We start from the raw sequence: 16,363 nt of genomic DNA, 5'->3' as shown, positions 1-16,363 counted from the left end.
TGGTGGATGTCAGAGCTGGAGTCAGGCACTTTCCTGAGGGTGGTTCCTGGGGTTGGTCTGGGCCAGATTGTGCCTCATCCCTGTGGCAAAGGTGCTCCTGCAAAGAAACCAAACTGCAAGAACAGGCTTTCTGGCATGACATAAATACCCTGAGTGGGAAGGGACCCCCAAGGACCACCCAGTCCAACCCCTGGCCCTGCACAGACACCCCAACAATCCCACCCTGTCCCCCAGAGCATTGTCCAAACACTCCTGGAGCTCTGGCAGCCTTGGGAGCCTGGTCAGTGCCCACCACCCTCTGGGGGAAGAACCTTTCCCTGAGATTCATCCCAACCCCCTGGCACAGCTCCAGCTGTTCCAGTGTTGCTTTTTGAAACCTCTCCCTGCATGGAGCAGCTGTGCCACCCCATGGACTCCCCACTCCCCTCCAAAAGAGATTTTGGCAGCACAGATATGGGATGCTGTGTGTGATCTCTGTTGGAGGCTCCTTGCAGGGAATATATTTCCCTTTTCCCTTGGTGAGTGCTCTGCTCACACCCTCCCTGAGCACTTGCTGCCCTGCTGGAAACGAGCTGACACACAGATAAATCAGCACATCCTACACCCTGTCCAGGAACTGCTGGAAGGGAAGTTCATCCAACTTCTCAACTGCATTTTTCTATAATTTAAAATCCAGTTTCAGGTACAAGACAATCAATTCTGGGGATTGTCACAAAGTTTAAATTAATAGAAAAGAAATTTAAAACAGCAAGAGCTGCAGACTTTTAAAATCAATATTTTATTTTACTTGAATGTGCAAATAAATATAAAAAAAACCCTACATTCAAGGAGCTGGCAAAGCAATTACAAGCCCAAAAGCAAAGATCCTTCAAACAAATGGAAGAACAAACTCTCAAGGTCGTGCAGATAAACAGAGGTCGAGCTGAAACCCTCAGACACAAACAAGCCCCTCAAACCTGCCTTTTATTCTCTTCTCACCACTTGCTACTCTCAGCTTTGAGACAATAGCATTGTAAAGGGCAAAAGTCTTGCTTCATCTGGTCAGATTATAAATTAAGGTTTACAAAATAAGGATGCTTCAAAATACCTGAAGTACACTTAAGATGGGGCGATGGACCAGGACGGTACAGGGGGTGGTTCCCACCTTGGCACACCTGGAATCAAATGCATTTTAAGCCACAAGTTGCAACCTATTTTCTAGTAAACAGTTTTCTGTATCATAAAACCATAAAATTTGGCACAGTTGTCATCTCCACTGGGACACAGCAGAGAGGGGAGCAAGACTGAGGTGTGTTTTGGTGAGTTGAATGGAGGCCAAAGGGGGACACTGTGCTTTGCACTGGGCTTGTCCCCCTGCTCCCCCCAGCCCTTGGTGTCTCTTATCACTTCCAGCAGCAAGAGCAGGGGAAGAACCTTCACTTCCTTGAGTAACCAAAGTTTAGCAGAGACCCAGATGATGAGAACAGGAGTTCTTGATGAAAAGTCTCTGCTGGCAGTGGTTGTGCAAGTGGCCACAAATGCCAGAGACTGGCCTCCCTGCTTCCCTCCTACAGATTATTTTGCAAAAAAGACAAAGAATCAGGACAGTTTTCTATTAGATGTACCCCAAAGGCCCATTTTTCTACTGTCAAGTGGGACAATTGCGAAACCAAATGTCGTAGAGTGGAAATAACCCAGGACAAATCCTACAGGCTGCTCCTTAGGTCTGGCAGAAATAATAACCTAAAAATCAAAGCCACAGAAAGGATCAGGGTGGGGAGGTTTATTGCCCTAAAAGCCAGGAAAAAGTTGGAGGCAAAGCTGAAGGGAGGCTGGATATGCCTCAAGACGTTATGTTTGTCATACACTCCATGGACACTGTGCTTGCCCTCGGCCCCTGCAGAACAGGAGTGAAGTCCCAGGGGGCTGCAGGACAGACACAACTACATTTCTTTGATTCCTCACTAGATGAAGGCAGATGAGTGATGTGTTCTGCACAGAGCTGGGCAGGGTTTGTCAGGTTCCTTGGCAGAAAAGCCTCGAGAGCAGTGCAGACGCTTCAGTGGCAGAGCTCATCTGCGATGGTCGTGGCTGGATCTCACACTGCCCAGGACAGATTTCCATGTGTCCCTGCAAATCCAGCGGCTGTGCTGAGCCAGCAGGAAGAGGAGAGTCCGTGCGACATAGCTCGGCTCCAGCACTCGCCGCGCTGCGGGAGCTCCACCTGCCGACGGACGGACACGACACAACCCAGCGCAGCCCGGGCGTGCCCGGGGGAGGGAGCGCCGGCACCGCTCCGGAGCTGCCCATCAACATGCAAAAAACAAACAAAAAACCAGGCCAGATCTCGCAGTGGATGTTCCTCCCTCCTGCTGGAGAAGGCAGAGTCTGCAGCAGCCCCTCAGCTCCCGGAGCAGCACCGGCTGCTGGGTCCTCATGCCGTGAATGGCTCCCTGGCCTGGCACTGCAGCTCAATTCCCTCCCCTCAGTTCACATCCAGAATCCTCGGTGAGTGAGGGGCAGCCAGAGCTTCAGTTTGCTCATCACCCTTGTCTCAGTTTGGCATTTTTCTCACCAGAGCACCAGTAGCAAGAATCATCCCCACAAAGCCAATGCAGAGCAGGGCTGCTGAGCTGTGCTGGGTGCTCCCAGCCCCTCTGGCACTCTCAGGTCACATTGAAGAGTTCTGCAGGCTCCAAGACGGCATAAATTCAGGCAGATAGGGAATATTAAACTCTTCAGAGTAGAAGCAGCTGCCAGCATCTACTCAGACACCAGCCCAGCTCCATCTCTCCAACAAAGCCACTAGTGGTAGTTCACCCCCTCACTGAGCCTTCCAGGACTGGCTGGTCAGCAGTGGCCTAAAGCCAGGAAACTACTAAGAAGTGTGGCAATGCCAAGAGCCCCTTTCCCAGAAAGCTTTTACAAGTCTCTTTGTGATGGCTGGAGGGTTACACTGCAAGGAGACAAGTCTATGCCATATGGAAAATACATCATAATCCGAAGTAAAATGCTGTTTGGATAAATACCATGGATACATACATTGCATTCCCACCACTATGCTCAGGGTGCCTGTGCTGGCCCAGCAGCCCCAGGGCGGGGCAGGCTCAGGGCGAGGCGGGACGGCGGCTGTACTGCACCCGGTACCTGTTCACGGGCACCCCGTGCACATTCACCGTCTCACACGTCGTTTTGCAGGGCACCATCTCCTCGTCCTCGTCCCCCATCAGCCAGTCCTGGACCATATCCACTGCCTCCATGGACACGTTCTCCTCCAGCCACCGGTTGTGCCACTCCTCAAACTGCTGGTGGTGCTTCAGCAGCACCATGGGCTGCACCTGGAAGTGGGACAGTGAAGGTCACTGAGGGGTTTCTGGGGGAGAAGGCAAAGCTCTCACAGGCACAGCTGAGATGTGAGTGATTTGGGCACCACACAGGGACAGCACACCTGCATTCAACGATCCCTGTTTCTTAGTGTTTGCCACTCCCCGTCCAACTTTGCATGGTAAAGAAAAGGCCGCTAAACTAACCCAAAATACAGAGCATTTACCAGCTCTCCTCCGTGTTTCATCCAACACAGAGCAGTAACTTCTGGGTGTGGTTTGCAGGGATTCAGCCTTATCAGTACCTGTCTTTGGGCTCACATGTTCAACCTCAGCTACTGCCCAAGCTGCAGGGATAGCAAAAGGAGATCACCTGCTTGGCTCTGCAGAGAGCTCCCCTCCTGTACATATAATCCTCGGAGTTCATGATGAACATCATCTTGTGGGTGTTGAGTTTGAAGCGACAGTCCACATTGCAGGCGCTTTCCACACCGATGAGCCTCTTCCAGGAGCTCTTCACCTCGCTGCGCAGGGCCCTCACCTGCTTGCACTGCCACTTGCGAAACTTCTTGAGGTTTCTAGAACAGAACACGGATGACAAAGCATGTGTCACACCTGGCTGTGCCTTCTCCTAAGCTGGCAGAGCTCACAGCACAAGTATGAGGCTTGTATTTCCACATTTAGCTTTCCAAACTCTCCCCACGATCTTCCTCCAATCTGTGCAATTTGTGTGTGCTCTGACAAATATTTAGTGAAATGGGAAAAAAGCAGACCTGCAGTTACTCCAAGAAGAGACTGCTGAGGCAGGTCCATTCCATTCCAAACATCCATGAACAAACCTCAGTGCAGAGGTCATAAATTTCTTCTTCAGCATCCTTATGCAGTGCACTGGACTGCACCACTCCCTCTGGACCCCCAAGGTGAGGTCCTTTGCCCGAGGCTGCCGTGGCACATCCCCCAGAGCCAGTGCCACATAGAAGGGAGGAAGCAGCACAGCTGCTGCAGGTGTGGCTCAGGGAGGGAGCACTCACCTTTGCAGAAAGACTGGTTTCAGGAGGAAGCCATCGTTCTGGTTGTTGGGAGCTCCTTCCACCCCAACGTACTGCTCCATGTAGTTGGCCAAGTGCTACACAAGGGAGACCAATTCCAGTCAGATTTCACTTCTTCAGGGCAAGTATCACTGCAAAGAACCTGTTTATTTCCAAGCTGTTTATTCTGAGGCTTATTGATGTTGAAACTCTCTTGCTAACAGCATTTCTGTCAGTGACCACAGCCCCACCTCACCTCCCAGGTAAACCAGTCCGCCTGGCAAAGTCTCTCATTTTGGAACAAGAAAGCAGGAAACTATTCTGAGACATCTGCTTTGCCTGTGGTATACAGACTCCATGATCACTGTGATATTACCTGGACCTCCACAGGATCCTCTGTCTGGGTTTCTTCTGTATCCAGTAGCTCAATGGTCATGATCACCTGCCCCTTCCGCTGAAGAAACATGACCTGTAACAAAGTTACAGGCAGAAGATATTGGCCATGAGGGTTCACAGTAAAGTGCTGTGTATTCACCAGTCATTTGGACAACAAATATGAGCTAGGAGAGAAGCTGAGGGACTTCTCAGTGAGCCAGCCTGTCCCCTCACTGTTTGTGCTCTGGTTTTGGTACCTCCTCTCCACATTGCTCTCTCTCACCATCTCACCTTGGCACTTCCAAACCCATTTCTCCCAGGTAAGGTGCCACAGCCAAGTTCCCTGGCAGCAAGTCCTTACCTTGAAACAGTTCTCATCTGCCATACAGCGTTCAGCCTTCCACTGATAGCTGGTCTCCTTGGCTGCCCGCACACACCTGGAGGACAGGTTACCTCCAGCAGCTCCTCGCTTCCTCTCGTTCAGGTACAGCTCAACCACCTTCAAGCAGATGTCATCACTCACTAGATGGTGAAGCTTCCATTAAAAAAGGGGGATTTCAGTCAGCAAGCCTGGGTCAAGAGTAAACTCTAGTGTGTTCTGAAGAGCACCCAACTCAGTACAGCATCACCTCAGAGCTGAAGCAGCCAAGTTTAACTCCAGAGACTTCCCACATGTGCCTTTTTTTCATGACTTTGTCATCAAAGGAACAGGGAAGAGTGAGGGGCTGATGTGCCTTAACAACTAGAACTGGAAGACAGATTTGACTAAGGACTGAACCGTTTTTGTTTTGCCTTAGATGTATTTTGGAAATAGCAGAATTTTGAAAAGACTGAAAACTCAAAAAATATTGGAATCAGAATATGGACCAGGAAGGGACCCACAAGGATCATCGAGTTCAACTCCTGGTCCTGCATAGGACCAGCCCCAAGAGTCACACCATGTGCCTGAGAGCATTGTCCAAACTCTTCTTGAGCTCTGTCAGGCTTGGTGCTGTGACCACTGACCTGGGCAGCCTGTTCCAGGAAAAGACCAGGAAGAGTAAATCCACTGAGGTGGCCCCTATATGGAAGCTGAAGCCTCTCACTAAACTTCCGCTGGGGCGTTTCCTCCTCATATATAACTCTTTAATAATGAATTTGCTCAGGTTCAGTGGCACTGTGAGAATCCTGGCTGTGTGAGGGGGCTGTGCAGCCCCACACCCCCAGGGGCCCTCACCTGGCGGACGATGTTCTGCACCAGCTTGTCCATGGTGAAGCCGATGTAGGCGTGGATGGTGAACATCTCCCGCAGCGTGTCCTCGTACTGCGTCGGGTCGATGTTGCCATCCAGCAGGCTCCTCACCATATCCAGGAAGGCAGGGTAGTACTCCTCCAGCTCCACCTCACCTGGGCAGGGCAAAGTGCAGTCATTTAATGCATGAAAGAGGCACAGTGCAGTTAAGAGATCCAAGGGACAGCACTGCTCAAGAACCATGACATTCCATGTGAGGACGTCCTCGCAGACAGGCAGCTCTTTGTGCCCTGACAGGCTGGAATAGTTTATCTCATGCACTTCCAGGACTGCCTTGTGCAATCACTACTTTTTTGTGAGGCCATTTACATTTTAAACCAAAATAACAGATTAATAACAAGACACTTGAGAACACCTGAGCACAGTGGGCTTGTGTGAAGTCTCTGTGAACCACATGAGAGCCCTCAGAAGATAAATGACACACTGGCTGCCCTATTAAATGAGCTGTGTCCACATATCACAAATACAGCAGAGGTTTGCACCTCTGCACCCCTCACAGACCTGCCTGCTGGTCCCAGCTACTCAGACATACAGAACTGGAGCACTGGCAACCAGAGCATTAAGAGTGGACCATGTCTTGGATTATTCTTACTTGGTTGCTTCAGCCTTAGCTCCATGGCTGGGTCATTGGTTTTCTCTTTCCTTCCCTCACAGAGGAGTTTCTCTCTCTCTTTCTCAGTCCTGTATTCCAGAAGCTGCTTCTGAGCTTGACGATAAATCTTCAGGAGCCTTGAGCACAGAGTCTGGTGAAGGCGGAGGAAGAAATACCAGTTATTATTGACGAAGAAGAGGCTGTAAACATCATCCAGAGTGTTGTGGGGCTCAGCAGCTGTAACATCACAGAAGGTGGCTTTGGTCTCCAAAGGACTGCTCGGAGGCCCAGGCACGTGTTTTTTCCGTAGCTCAGGAGCATCCAGGTTCTGCCCCTGGTGGTTTTCTCTGTCCTCATCTGTTGATTCCTCAGAAATGTTGTGCTCAGGGGGCTGGGAGAAGAACAGCTCGGGGATAAAGTGATGCACAATCTGCCGGATGGTTGCCTGGTCCTCCTTTTGGATTGTTGGCTGCCTCTTCACATAATAGCTGATCAGAGCTGCTGCATCTTCCAGAATCTGCTTGTCTTCATAGATAAAGATAAGGTGAGGCTCGTTTGTGGAGGAACTTCTCCCCTCTGAATGCTGCTCCTGATGCTGTAATCAAGAGACAAATAGATAAAGATCCTTCCAATCCATGCTCAAGAGCCAATCCTGCCAGAAGAAATAAGCCATTATTAACACTGTGCTAGGGACAGTTGTTTTTCACCGAGAACTCTCTGAGCACAACCCCTTGCACAGGGCCCCAGTGCTACCTACATGTCTAGGCCACACTCTAAACTGAAGGACACAGAGGGTGGGTTGTTTAGGATCATACACACCTCATCATAGACACTCTCAATTTCATTCAGCAGACTCTTGGAGCGCAAGGCTTTGGTGTCATTCTGTTTGAAGTTGACAGCCTGGTGGTCCAGGGATTTCAGATAGGCCTTCTCATACTGCTCCCTCCAAATCTTGTTGAAGCCCTGCTGGGCCTCCCTCCACTCCTCCTCTTTTGCTTTCAATCTGCATAAATGTAGTCAGTTCAGTGCACAAAGAAAACCACAGAAATACACCCAAAATATTTTAATGTGGCCAACTCTGATGCACCAAAAGGTTTTCAGTATTACTGCAAGCAATAAGTCAATTCAAAAAAGCACCACCACTGATGATGAGTTATGCTTTGAAATAACACCTGCAGAAAACAGTTCACAGGATCATTTAGGTAGGGAAAGACCTCTGAGATCATTGAGTCCAACCTCTGACTGATCACCATGTTGTCAATCGGACCATGGCACTGAGTGCCATGTCCAGTCGTTCCTTGGACACCTCCAGGGATGGGGACTCCACCAGCTCCCTGGGCAGCCCCTTCCAGTGCCTGACCACCCTTTCTGTGAAGACATTCCTCCTAATGTCCAGCCACAACTTTCAGTGGCACAGCTTGGGGTTATGTCCTCTTGTCCTGTCACTAGTTGTTTAAAAGCGCTTTAAAAACTCTTTATTAGTTTCTGAAAGATATCCGGGAGAATGGGAATTACCTCTTGAGAACCACAGGAACTGCAGTGACTGGGTTCTTCTTCAGACTCTCAATGATCTCGGGGGCTTTGTCCCCATAGATGCGGTAGATGGCCCTGCGCTGGATCACCTCCGACGTCCCTCCCAGGCAGTCGTCCAGGCGGAACTTCTCCTGATCCTCCGGGCTCAGCCGCGACAGCTTCTTCTGCACGCTCTCCAGCACCCGGATTGTGGCTAAATTCGTCTCCAGGACAACATCCAGCTGTTGGGAGTTCACAGAACACACAGTGTCACAACAGGCAGAGCAGCAGCCCGGGTTTGTGGCCGGCATTCCATTCCAGCCCCACTGGGTGCAGCTGGGAAGCATCAGGAAGGTTTTTACTGGAAAACAGACCTCTGCCAGTTGTCCCAAAGGTAACATGTAATTTAGAACTGGACTCATGCCTAGGAAGGGCTATTGAACTCCAGGCAAGTGGAATACACCAAACTTAAGCTCAAACCAATGAACACCAACAGAACTTTGAGGAACTGGACACCAGTTAATTCAGTGAAATGCTTATGGCCAGAAGTTTTGCTCTCTGAGGAGGCAGAAGGGCAGTCGGCAGCACAGGTACCTCAAACCTCTCATCCTCACAGCGGTGCAGCTGCTCCTCATATGGAGTCTTCTTGGAGCTGACAAAAGTGGAGTCTTCAGACCAGGATGGAAACGAAACCCAGGTATCGTTTAACACCTGCAGAAGTGCAAAGACATGACATGGAGCAGAGCCTTGTGAGCCCAGAGCTGTTCTCATGGGGTCTGACACTTCCCTCTTTTCTTTTTGCACACTTCTTCCCTGAGTTTCTGTTGGGCACTTCAGACCTAATTCCCAAGTCAGTGGCATGACTGCTACCCACATTAGAGGTCTCTCTGGAACTGTGCCCTGCTCAGAAAGCTTGAAGGCACCTTCACTATCACCTCACACACAGAGATCACCTGCAGTCACCAGCAACTGTAAGTCAAGGAGAAAGTGGGAGAAGTGGGAGCCCCCACACTGCAGCTGTGTGTTCTCAGTGGGAATGGAGCCTCAGGCACTGCCTCTGCTCTGCCAGGAGAAAGACTATTTCTAAAGGCCATACTGATCCTCTGCTAGAAAAGAATAAATTTGTGTCTGCACACAGACTGAAAAGGTATTAAAGATGCAATTTAAGATGGGCTTAGATAAAATGTGGGTATAATTTCAATAAACTGGCTGAATAACTGCTGTGAGACTAAAGCTGGTGAGTCAGCACCGAAGAGGGAAATCCACACGCAGAAGCTGTAGCACTAATAACCCCACTTCAATTCCTGAGTGCAGTGTGTCCAGAGGCTGACCAGGCTGCTCCCAAAGTACCTCCTTGCAGATGGCTGTTCTCCCACTGCACTTTGGCTGCTGGTAGGTCTTGGGCAGCGCTCGGTAACTGGAGCCAATGCGTTTGCAGGAGGCGTAATCGATTTCCCGGCTCATCCCGTCCCCGGATCGGTCACTCAGTGGAGAGGCAAAGGAAAGCTCTTTCACACCAAGGAAGGACTTGAACTGTGCAAAGAGCTCTGGGAATTTCCTTCAAAAATGCAAAAAAGTGTATTTTGTTATTTCATTCTGACAGTTTTAGGGTGGTTAATGTGTGTCATAAAAGAGAGGGAGAAACATCTAAACAAACTCAGCACTGAGGTAAGCAATCTTTCACCAGCACTTTATCTCTGTTATTGTTCTCTCTGAATTACCTGAGGTAGGAAAACCATTTCCCTTCACTACATGAATACTCCCCTTAACTGCCTGAGAAATTGGTATTTGCCACATGACTCTCCCTCTTCTGCTGGAAGCCAAACAGCTCGAGAGACTCGCAGCAGAGCTAGAACTATTTATCCTTTTCACAGCTCTGCTCTCAGATTTCATGTTTATACCTTTATTACATTTTGAGATATTAAACAGGGAATGTGAACAGGCAGAGGAAAATATCTTCCTCAAAATACCCTTTAACAGCTGAGTAGATGGGTTTAAAGCTTCAAATTTTATTACTCTCTTCTTGGGAGTCTACAACTTCTTGTTGAGATACTGAGAAGATACTTCTGAAGTTAAACCCAAACTTGATTAACAAAGTTCACAATGTCTCCAAAAAGTAACAGAGTAGGATCTACAAACCACAACACAGCAGACAGTTGGTAACTCACCCTAAAAATGGTGTGACAAGCTGGAGCAACTCAGAGCCAGAGACCAACTCCTGGTTGAAGAGGGCGATGCAGCGGAGGAAGTTCTCATAGACCTCCTGACTCTTGAGCACTCTGCGAACCTGCAATGGTTTGGAGACAAAAGAGTCACACCACCTGAATGCCACTTGCATTTGAGTCCTATCTAAGTAGCCTGAACTATGGGTGCAGTGCTGAACTTGTCTGCTCTGACAAGAGAATATGCACAAAAGTGTCCAGTTTCAAACAGCAATTTCATTGCTACAGATTGGTGCCATGAGGAAATGTCACTGAAAAATAGAGAAAATCACATCTGTAAGAGACAAGCATGCAGGAAAATGTTAATCAACATACCCTATTTATCTTCCAAACATACCCATTCTCACTTTTCTTGGTCTTTCCCTACCCCTTGAAAAGTCAGCAAACTGATAAGAGCTGACACATGAATTGTATGGAAAACCATCCAATTAACAACCACATAAAAGGCTGAAGATGAGACCACAGAATGTGGGAACAAAACCTAACCTTGTCAAAGAAGGAGAACTCCTGCAGTGTTCCATATTTTCCCACTGTTGCCACTGACAGGTCTTTGGTACCTCGCAGCTTCATCTTCTTCTGTTAGAAGAAAAAGCAGTTATATTTAACATGTGGTGACACAAATACCCCAAATTCCATTTGGGTGACACAGAACAGTTCCCTGCAAAGGCTGAGATCTCAGATTTCCCCAACACCGATCTGGAATTGCTGTGTCAAGTCCTCACAGAAACCTCTGTCAAATGTCTCCCAGGGAATAAGAAACAACCAAAAAAAGGAATCACTTGAGAGAGAATTCCAAAGGAAGACTTTTTTTGTAGAAGCAACAAATTGTTCCTTTCCAGGGACAATACTTAGGGCAGAACATCTTGCTATTTAGTATCCAACATCCTGTGATGAACATTTCAGCATACCTTAAAAACTCCCTTTTTCTACTGCAATTGTTATTTTTAAAATAACTTTGAAATTCTGTTTCTTATATCTAACACCTACCCACCTGAAATACTCATTACACCTTCATCTAAGCAATTATCTAAACACAGTAAGTAATATCAGATTATTCTAAGTCTGTACTTGGTAAAAGATACCTTTGCTGGGCCAGAAACAGGACGCAACAGCAATGGTCTGGATCTCTTTTTGCTGTGCTCCAGATTCTTCTCATGCTCAGTTTTCTGGACACTGTTCACTTCACATGGGCCATTTCCTGTGAACTATAGTAAATAAATAATGATTTCAAGGTTCTCCTCTCGACTGAGTCACACAGAGAATCCTGACAGGACACAGAGCGTGTGGTTCAGTCACAATGAAGAGTTGCACAGTTCATTTCTGGACGTATGATTTTACCATAACGTTTTGTGTATTCTACATACAGAAAGGATTCAATATTCTGCCTTGCTCTAAGCACACACATACCAAGGACCTTTTTGCCTCTGGGAGGAACTGTCCAAACTCAGAGAGCAGATCCTCCTGCCCCCGGAACAGGTTGGCCACCTCAGTGAACACCTCTTCCTCTGACATGCCTCGAAAGGGTCGGCCCTTGGTGTTCAGCTGCTCCTTCTGAAGAGATACACACAGATGTTAGAGCCAAAAATATCTCCTTCTGCCAGAAAATTCGTCCCAAGCCCAAATCCCCAGTGCTGCACAACTTGAAATGACTGTCAAACAGCCCCAGGTTCTCACAGGACCTCCTTGCTCACACAGTATCAGTAAACCCACTGAGGGTTAGTAAAGACAGATCCAGGTACGACCCTTTTACACCCCAGTCCCTGCAAAGTTCTACAATTTCCACATTTTTGCCATTTCATGTGAATGTCCACAAGGCAGTTGTTGGACAAAGATTAGTCCTTGGCAACTCTGTAGCCTGTTCAATAAATTGACAACAACTGCTTCAACATCTACAGAGCAAACCCACCATGCCCTCCACAAAACACTTTTTACCTGGTAAGTGTGAAGAATTTCCAAAAAGGATCTGTAAATCTCTGGGTGGTCAAGGAACCGTGTTTTGATCTTATTCACATAACTGATGGCATTATTGAACTCCACAGAATCAGATTCCAGGGGAACCTGGGATTTATCTTCTTTGTATGGCAGCTGTTGCCTGAAGTCCTCTGAGCAGTCACTGTGATTGTGTGAGTTCTCCTGGGAGTAGTGCAACAACATCCCACTGCCAGGGAGTGCACTGGGAACGGGCTCTGGGGGCACCTGGAGACAGGTGAGACAAGACACACGAGAGAGAGACTTGTCAGAATAGGAACACAAGTGCAAGTTCAACACCAATCCAGCATCAACGCTGCCAAGCTGTTCAGCTAAAAAATATCACCACATGAAGAAGAAAGCAAGATTTCATTAGACAGCCAATTTCCCTACCTAGTTTAGTAAGTCCATTAGTGAACAGAATCATAGAATGGATTGGGTTGGAAAAGACCTCCAAGATCATCAAGTCCAACCCTTGGTCCAACTCCAGTCCCTTTACCAGATCATGGCACTCAGAGCCACGGCCAAGCTCAGTTTAAAATCCTCCAGGGATGGGGAATCCATCCCCTCTCTGGGCAGCCCATTCCAATGCCTGAGCACTCTCTCTGCAAAGAATTTTTCTCTGATCTCCAACTTCAATTTCCCCTGGCAGAGCTTGAGCCCATTGTGCCCCCTTGTCCTATTGCTGAGTGCCTGGGAGAAGAGACCAACCCCCACCTGGCCAGAACTTTCCTTCAGGCAGTTCCAGACAGTGCTGAGGTCACCTCTGAGCCTCCTCTTCTCCAGGCTGAACACCCCCAGCTCCCTCAGCCTCTCCCCACAGCACTTGTGCTCCAGTCCCTTCTCCAGCCTCGTTGCTCTTCCCTGGCCCCGCTCCAGCCCCTCAATCTCTTTCCTCAACTGAGGGGCCCAGAACTGAACACAACACTCAAGGTGTGGCCTCATCAAGGCAGAGTCCAGGGGAAGGGTCACTGCCCTGGGCCTGCTGGCCACGCTATTTAATAATAGGTGAATATCTACCAGGCAGAAAGACTAGTTCTTGGGAACTCTGTAGCATGTTCAACAGGCAGAGATTAAACTTGACAACAACTGCTCCCAACAGGTACACTGCAAACCCACCATCCTTTAAGCAGAGTCAAAAAAACCCCTCACTCTGCCAAAAAACTCACCCTGAGCCAATGACCCTGATGCTGCACAACTTGAAATGACCATAATCCTGGTTCTTAGAGGACCTCCTCTCACACCTCCTCTCATTTTGAGTAAGTGATTCATTAGCCAATCGATTTCCCAATCCAGTTTAACTCCATCACTTAAAAAAAATCCCCCAAGTCCTCCCTGGTGCAGGAACCACTGATTTGTAACCATCAGGGTGTTTCTGGTCTCACCTGAGATGCTGCACCACCACCACCCACTGCAGCTCCTGCCACCACTTATTGCCCAGGAACTGCCACCTTTAAGGATATTAAACATAAGGCTCTTACAGATATTAATTTCTAAGCAACAGAGAGGTCTAAGGGAACTGAGATGTAAAAGATAGTTCCTGCCACTAACTGGAGTTAAACCACAAGTTTATCAGTAGAATTCACTTTATAGCTCCATTTCAGCCTCCACAACCACACAACAGCAACACAAAACAGGCAGAGGCCACATCCATCTGCATCCCAGCAAGTTTTGTTTCACTGCAGAATGTCACCAACTGCAGGGCAATACCTGACAGAGACTCCAGGATCTTAAAGACCTTTTCCAACCTAAACAATTTGATCATTTTATAATTCTGTGTATTTTTGCCTATTGCCTGAATAAGTTTCTCACTGGAAGTTCAACCCTTCCAGGATCCCCGGAACTTCAGTTCTTCCAGGATTCCTTCTTGAAACGTGTCACTGTCCACACCACATACTGAGAACCTGTATAACTATGTCAGGCCAATTGCAAGTTCAGTTTTGAAATCTGACTGAAGTACTTGGACCTGAAGTGGTGTTTCATGCAGGATACTCATTCCTGTGCAAGCTAAACAGTGGTTTGAGAATAAATTGGGGGATTGGAACCAGGTGATCTTTAAGGTCCCTTCCAAACCAAACCATTCTGTGGTTCTTTAAATGTTTAAGTTTATACTATACCCATTACCATGGGTTGTAAAACCACCTACAAACTTCAGCAACAAAAATATCCACAGCCCAAAACGTGGAGATGTGTTCAGGAACACACAGAACAGGCTTTACTTGCAGACTGTGACCCACCTGACTGTTCAAAGGTGACTGGATACTCAACTTCCCGTTCTTTGGAATTTCTATCCTGTAGCCCAGAGGGAGAAATGCATTGAATCCTACAATGAGGTCAGGATGCTCATGGAAAAGCTGGGAAACACGTCTGATGACTCCAGGGGTGTCAATGCTGCAATTGAGAAGGGTTTGGCACTTGAGTCCCCATCAGAAATATGAGTTAAGCCTAGAAAATGCCAGAGGAAGGGAAGCATCTGGCTCCTCAGGGATGCAACTTGTAAGAAGTAAGTTTGGGAACCTCAGACCTAGAGATCAGCCCAGGCAAAGGGAATGACCACTGCAGCCTCCCAATGGGAATGTTATCCAGGCAGGAGATAGATGAGAGTGCAGGTTTGCAGAGGGGCAAGACACACACCCCCTCCAGGGCTGGCAGGTCACCAGTTCTGTGCTCAAGCTGCTTCACTTATTTTCAAAATGTGTTTTTCAGAGTGGAAGTAAAAATAGATTTGCCTTTTCGTGGATTTCATCTCTGGAAAAAGATGGGATGGACAGAGGTCCTCCCCCTCCATGTGACTGCACCACCGCGACAGGGCAGTGTGGCAGAGGGGGAATGGTGGGGTGTGAAGGCTGCAGGACCCTGTACAGGCACAGACCCCACAGGGGCTGAGACCCCAGGGAAGGGCTGGGGCTGTGCCAGGGGGTTGGGATGGATCTCAGGGAAAGGTTCTTCCCCCAGAGGGTAGTGGGCACTGACCAGGCTCCCCAGGGCAGTGGGCACAGCCCCGAGGCTGCCAGAGCTCCAAGAGCGTTTGGGCAACGCTCTGGGGGACAGGGGGGGATTGTTGAGGTGTCTGTGCAGGGCCAGGATTGGACTGATGATCCTTGGGGGTCCCTTCCAGCTCAGGACATTCCAGGATTCTGTGACAGGCTGAGGAGCTCCCTGGGGGCAGGACCAGGGCTGTACCTCTGGCTCTTGAACTCCTTCATGATCTCCAGGAAGCCGTTGTAGGTGGCAGGGTCGCTGCCGAAGCGGATCTTCACCTGGTCCAGGTAGGAAAGCGCATCCTCCACCTGCAGAGCGAGAACACGGGTGGGGAACAGCCCCGGGGCTCCCCGCGGGCCCCGAACTGGGGCGGGGGCTCCTCGACGCACCGGAGTGGTGGGACCTGGGGGGGACTCACGGTAGGGGGTCCGAGCAGGGTGAGCTCCCTGGGGCTGGGGGATGGCAGGGCACGGAGGGGAGCCGGGAACAGGTCCCGGGGGGATGGCCGGGGTCCCAGAGGGACACCACGGGGCCGAGGAGGGGGCACGGTACGGGGAAGGGCACAGGGAGAGGGCCCGGCACAGGGAGGGCGCACAGGCCCCAGGGGGCACGGCACAGGGAGGGGGCACAGGGACGGGGCATGGCACAGGGAGGGGGCCCGGCACAGGGAAGGGCACAGGCCCGAGTGGGCAGCGGGAGCGGCCGCAGAGGAACCCCACGGAACCGGCAGGGGGGACAAGCCCAGGGAACCCCCCATGGTACCGGCGAGGGGAGACAAGCCCCGGGGCGGGCGGGCGAGTTCATCCCCGCGGCCGAGGCGAGGCCCGGCAGGTCAGGGCGGGGCCGGCCCGGTGTGTGAGGGGAGGGCGGGGGGGGGGGCCGCGAACCGGCCCTTGGCGGGGGTGGGGTGTGGGAAAGGAGGGTGAGCCGCGCCCGGCGGGGAGGCCCCGCACACTCACGTGCACCGGCAGCTTCTCGTGCGGGGGGGCCCGGCCGCCGCCGCCTCCGCCCCATCGCGGGGCGCTGCCCCCTCCGGCCCCCCGGCCGCCGCCGCCGCCGCCGCCCCCCGCCGCCATGTTGGATCGGCCGCC

The 16,363-nt window shown here is 50.0% G+C and overlaps 1 protein-coding gene across 3 annotated transcripts; it reads right to left on the bottom strand.

Moving 5' to 3' along the window:
• Nucleotides 1–16,363, bottom strand: SIN3B (SIN3 transcription regulator family member B). 3 transcript variants are annotated; one of them, XR_011699758.1, is made up of 20 exons: nucleotides 16,232–16,363; nucleotides 15,474–15,580; nucleotides 14,528–14,681; nucleotides 12,255–12,518; nucleotides 11,730–11,873; nucleotides 11,405–11,527; nucleotides 10,809–10,898; nucleotides 10,269–10,387; nucleotides 9,451–9,658; nucleotides 8,695–8,811; nucleotides 8,104–8,342; nucleotides 7,408–7,591; nucleotides 6,589–7,183; nucleotides 5,922–6,091; nucleotides 5,067–5,240; nucleotides 4,707–4,799; nucleotides 4,334–4,428; nucleotides 3,676–3,880; nucleotides 1,088–3,317; nucleotides 1–97 (listed from the first exon to the last, which is right to left on the bottom strand). XR_011699758.1 is itself a non-coding variant. In XM_071578084.1 (19 exons), the coding sequence occupies exons 1-19, from the start codon at nucleotides 16,346–16,348 to the stop codon at nucleotides 3,087–3,089; spliced, it is 3,429 nt and encodes a 1,142-aa protein (XP_071434185.1). In that variant the 5' UTR covers nucleotides 16,349–16,363; the 3' UTR covers nucleotides 760–3,086. The 3 variants fall into 3 exon arrangements, 2 of the variants coding, with proteins under 2 accessions (XP_071434185.1, XP_071434186.1); XM_071578084.1 differs by lacking the exon at nucleotides 1–97 and having other exon boundaries at nucleotides 760–3,317; XM_071578085.1 differs by lacking the exons at nucleotides 1–97; nucleotides 16,232–16,363 and adding an exon at nucleotides 16,035–16,094 and having other exon boundaries at nucleotides 760–3,317.

The sequence above is a fragment of the Pithys albifrons genome, chromosome 27, assembly GCF_047495875.1.
Source record: "Pithys albifrons albifrons isolate INPA30051 chromosome 27, PitAlb_v1, whole genome shotgun sequence".
Classification (NCBI taxonomy): domain Eukaryota; kingdom Metazoa; phylum Chordata; class Aves; order Passeriformes; family Thamnophilidae; genus Pithys; species Pithys albifrons.
This window is presented reverse-complemented; position numbering and strand designations above follow the sequence as displayed.